The 5465-nt window shown below is 41.2% G+C and overlaps 1 protein-coding gene across 1 annotated transcript; it reads right to left on the bottom strand.

Moving 5' to 3' along the window:
• Positions 1-473: 473 nt before the first annotated feature.
• Positions 474-830, bottom strand: LOC142719269 (histone H2B-like). Its single transcript, XM_075848766.1, has one exon. It carries the CDS (start codon positions 828-830, stop codon positions 474-476), a length of 357 nt encoding a protein of 118 aa, XP_075704881.1.
• Between the last annotated feature and the right edge of the window lie 4635 nt (positions 831-5465).

The raw sequence follows: 5465 nt of genomic DNA, 5'->3' as shown, positions 1-5465 counted from the left end.
ATGCGGACGTGTCGGGTCCTCCAGAGAGAGAGACGCTCTTTAAAGTTGCCGGTTTTCTAAACCAGGCATGCCCTTTAAGAAAAAAATAAAAACAGATCCCTAAAAGTGAAGACGAATAAAAAACAATAATCCATTATAGCGCAATTTAGGGGATATTATATCAAATCGGCACCAATAACATAAGAAGGCATTTTCTTATAGAATTGTTTTACACATCTCCTCGGGCCCCTCCCACAACACCCGTGGGGTTTAATGACAGAATTGGGTCCGCATCCCTAAATTGCACTCAGTACCAACCTCCGAGGGGCGCCATTTCACTATAGTACAGAATCCCCTTTATGTCTATGGGCAAAATCACAACAAAACGCGTCGACTTTAATGTGATGATGACTTTTTATTTATTTTTAACAAGTTTTCCTCAAGAAATGGCTGAATTAACATCGACAGCAAACAAATCCAACATATCCGGCCGGTCACTGACGGCGACTTCGTAAATTGTACGCGGCCACGGCTTGGTCGGCGGCAGACATCGCATAGGTGGACAGGGCGTCCGGAAGCAGCAGGCGGGTGGCGGTCTGGATGTCCCTCTGGGATAGCGTGCGTCTCCGGCTGCTGTGCACCAGTTGCCCGGCTTCGGTTGCGATCTTCTCCAGTAGAACGTTAACGAGGGAAGACATGGCGTCCACGGCCTGCGCGGATATCTGGCTGCTGGGCTGAACGTCCTTCAGTATTTTTATAATGTAGGAATTAAACGAGGCAGGACGGTGATCCGTGAAAGTCGAGGGTCTTCTCCTCCCACCTCTACGCCGCTGTGCAGAACCTCTCGCCATGTTGTCAACTGTCAACTGTCACAGGCTGCTGAAACCGTTGCTAAGCCCCGCCCCTAATGAGCTGTAATACGGTGGCCTGTGATTGCTTACATTGATTAATGGGCTGTCCAATCAAATGGCGAGCCGCTAAACATTCAATCCCAGTTTTGAAGAGACAGTAAAATAAAATGCCTGTGTCCAGTTTATAATTTGCTGTATATACAGGATGTAACTCAGGATCAGTAATGTAATGTATGTACACAGAGACTCCACCAGCAGAATAGTGAGTGCAGCTCTGGAGTATAATACAGGATGTAACTCAGGATCAGTACAGGATAAGTAATGTAATGTATGTACACAGTGACTCCACCAGCAGAATAGTGAGTGCAGCTCTGGAGTATAATACAGGATATAACTCAGGATCAGTACAGGATAAGTAATGTAATGTATGTACACAGTGACTCCACCAGCAGAATAGTGAGTGCAGCTCTGGAGTATAATACAGGATGTAACTCAGGATCAGTACAGGATAAGTAATGTAATGTATGTACACAGTGACTCCACCAGCAGAATAGTGAGTGCAGCTCTGGAGTATAATACAGGATGTAACTCAGGATCAGTACAGGATAAGTAATGTAATGTATGTACACAGTGACTCCACCAGCAGAATAGTGAGTGCAGCTCTGGAGTATAATACAGGATGTAACTCAGGATCAGTACAGGATAAGTAATGTAATGTATGTACACAGTGACTCCACCAGCAGAATAGTGAGTGCAGCTCTGGAGTATAATACAGGATGTAACTCAGGATCAGTACAGGATAAGTAATGTAATGTATGTACACAGTGACTCCACCAGCAGAATAGTGAGTGCAGCTCCGGAGTATAATACAGGATGTAACTCAGGATCAGTACAGGATAAGTAATGTAATGTATGTACACAGTGACTCCACCAGCAGAATAGTGAGTGCAGCTCTGGAGTATAATACAGGATGTAACTCAGGATCAGTACAGGATAAGTAATGTAATGTATGTACACAGTGACTCCACCAGCAGAATAGTGAGTGCAGCCCTGGAGTATAATACAGGATGTAACTCAGGATCAGTACAGGATAAGTAATGTAATGTATGTACACAGGGACTCCACCAGCAGAATAGTGAGTGCTGCTCTGGAGTATAATACAGGATATAACTCAGGATCAGTACAGGATCAGTAATGTATGTACACAGTGACTCCACCAGCAGAATAGTGAGTGCAGCTCTGGAGTATAATACAGGATATAACTCAGGATCAGTACAGGATCAGTAATGTAATGTATGTACACAGCGACTCCACCAGCAGAATAGTGAGTGCAGCTCTGGAGTATAATACAGGATGTAACTCAGGATCAGTACAGGATATGTAATGTATGTACAATGTGACTCCACCAGCAGAATAGTGAGTGCAGCTCTGGAGTATAATACAGGATATAACTCAGGATCAGTACAGGATCAGTAATGTAATGTATGTACACAGCGACTCCACCAGCAGAATATTGAGTGCAGCTCTGGAGTATAATACAGGATATAACTCAGGATCAGTACAGGATCAGTAATGTAATGTATGTACACAGTGACTCCACCAGCAGAATAGGGAGTGCAGCTCCGGAGCATAAAGGAGTCATTGTGGCAGGCACACCCGTCCAGGGCTTGTAGCTGCGGTTAGGTCTTCTTCTAAAGGGGAATCAATGGGACTGCATGTTATGTTCTTACAAGGTGCATCTGAGTATACCTGACATTCCCTGTACTGGTCACTGCTAAAGGTGCAGCTGGACCAAAAACCTCTCCATGTCCAATTTAAACTTCACCTCCTGCACCACTGTAGATGGCGCCATTTTGCTCCTTAAATTCATGTGGTTTAGGCAGAAATCAAAATGATATATATTAATAATACAAAGTGACAATCATCAAACTGCGTTTGAATTTACCTTTCATAAATGAGGTTCACGCTTTACTTTTATGAACTTCTTTGCGTGCTGAAATTCCCACGACTCCCTCCACAAACACCTCCCAAACTATGTACAAATATTCAGCTGACAACTGAGTCATTATTAATAAATCAAGTAGAAAGAATGATCAGAAGTATACAAGACGGAGAGCAAAATCCTATCACCTGATACCAGCGAGATAATGGAGCGCAACGCAGGAACAAAACGCTCTGACAATGCTTATATAATCACACATGAAGACCTGCATAATACAAATCATTTTACATTCTCCACATCCATGGGGAACAGTATTATAGCAGTTATATTCTTGTATATATTGGGCAGTATTATAGTAGTTATATTCTTGTATATAGGAGCAGTATTATAGTAGTTATATTCTTGTACATAGGGGGCAGTATTATAGTAGTTATATTCTTGTATATAGGAGCAGTATTATAGTAGTTATATTCTTGTATATAGGGGCAGTATTATAGTAGTTATATTCTTGTATATAGGGAGCAGTATTACAGTAGTTATATTCTTGTATATAGGGGGCAGTATTATAGTAGTTATATTCTTGTATATAGGGGGCAGTATTATAGTAGTTATATTCTTGTATATAGGGGGCAGTATTATAGTAGTTATATTCTTGTATATAGGGGGCAGTATTATAGTAGTTATATTCTTGTATATTGGGGGCAGTATTATAGTAGTTATATTCTTGTATATAGGGGGCAGTATTATAGTAGTTATATTCTTGTATATAGGGGGCAGTATTATAGTAGTTATATTCTTGTATATAGTGGCAGTATTATAGTAGTTATATTCTTGTATATAGGGGCAGTATTATAGTAGTTATATTCTTGTATATAGGGGCAGTATTATAGCAGTTATATTCTTGTATATAGGGGGCAGTATTATAGTAGTTATATTCTTGTATATAGGGGGCAGTATTATAGTAGTTATATTCTTGTATATAGGGGGCAGTATTATAGTAGTTATATTCTTGTATATAGGGGGCAGTATTATAGTAGTTATATTCTTGTATATATAGGAGCAGTATTATAGTAGTTATATTCTTGTATATAGGGGGCAGTATTATAGTAGTTATATTCTTGTATATAGGGGGCAGTATTATAGTAGTTATATTCTTGTATGTAGGGGGCAGTATTATAGTAGTTATATTCTTGTATATAGGGGGCAGTATTATAGTAGTTATATTCTTGTATATAGGAGCAGTATTATAGTAGTTATATTCTTGTATATAGGAGCAGTATTATAGTAGTTATATTCTTGTACATAGAGGGCAGTATTATAGTAGTTATATTCTTGTATGTAGGGGCAGTATTATAGTAGTTATATTCTTGTATATAGGAGCAGTATTATAGTAGTTATATTCTTGTATATAGGAGCAGTATTATAGTAGTTATATTCTTGTATGTAGGGGCAGTATTATAGTAGTTATATTCTTGTATATAGGAGCAGTATTAGGGCGGGTTCACACATGGCGGAATTCCACTTAAATTCCGCTGCGGACACTCCGCAGCGTTAATCCGCAGCGGAGCCGTTTCTCCATTGACTTTCACTTTAAATTAGCAGTGTTCGTTTACACGATGCGTACAATTCCGCTGCGGAGCATAGGCTGCGGAGCGGAATTTGGTGTCCGCAGCATGCTCTGTCTGTTGCGGAGCAGTGGCGGACTCATGGCGGAATTTCTCCATTGACTTCAATGGAGATTCAAAGTTCCGCAATGAAGTCCGCAGCTGTCATGCACATGTCATGTGTGCTGCGGATACGTCTTGCTTTTTTAACTTGACATTTCTTCATTCTGGCTGGACCTATGTATTTCTAGGTCTACAGCCAGACTGAGGAAGTCAATGGGGCTCCCGTAATGACGGGAGCGTTGCTAGGAGACGTCTGTAAATAGTCACTGTCCAGGGTGCTGAAAGAGTTAAGCGATCGGCAGTAACTGTTTCTGCACCCGGGACAGTGACTACCGATCCCAATATACATGTATCTGTAAAAAAACATATAAGTTCATACTTACCGAGAACTCCCTGCGTCTGTCTCCAGTCCGGCCTCCCAGGATGACGTTTCAGTGTAAGTGACGGCTGCAGCCAATCACAGGCAAAGCACAGGCTGCAGCGGTCACATGGACTGGCGCGTCATCCAGGGAGGTCGGGCTGGATGCCGAAAGAGGGACGCGTCACCAAGACAAGGGCCGGTAAGTATGAAAATCGTTTCCTTTCACTAGGGAAAGTGCTGTCCCTTCTCTCTATCCTGCACTGATAGGGAGAAGGGAAGCACTTTTCCCGCAGTCTGCAGCAGCTAGTCCGCATCAATGTACTGCACATTTTGTGCAGATCCGCTGCAGAATCTGCAACGCAGATTCTGTGCGGCATCGATGCGGACAGTTGCGGAGGAATTCCGCCATGTGTGGTCATGCCCTTATAGTAGTTATATTCTTGTATATAGGAGCAGTATTATAGTAGTTATATTCTTGTATATAGGAGCAGTATTATAGTAGTTATATTCTTGTATATAGGAGCAGTATTATAGTAGTTATATTCTTGTATATAGGGGCAGAATTATAGTAGTTATATTCTTGTATATAGGGGCAGTATTATAGTAGTTATATTCTTGTATATACGGGGCAGTATTATAGTAGTTATATTCTTGTATATAGGAGG

The sequence above is a fragment of the Rhinoderma darwinii genome, unplaced genomic scaffold (genome assembly GCF_050947455.1).
Source record: "Rhinoderma darwinii isolate aRhiDar2 unplaced genomic scaffold, aRhiDar2.hap1 Scaffold_473, whole genome shotgun sequence".
NCBI classification, from domain to species: domain Eukaryota; kingdom Metazoa; phylum Chordata; class Amphibia; order Anura; family Rhinodermatidae; genus Rhinoderma; species Rhinoderma darwinii.
Note: the sequence above shows the minus strand (reverse complement) of the source record. Positions and strands in the feature narration are given on the sequence as shown.

Excerpts from the sequence above, each read along its gene's own strand:
- LOC142719269 (XM_075848766.1), bottom strand. The coding sequence starts at position 830 with ATGGCGAGAGGTTCTGCACAGCGGCGTAGAGGTGGGAGGAGAAGACCC.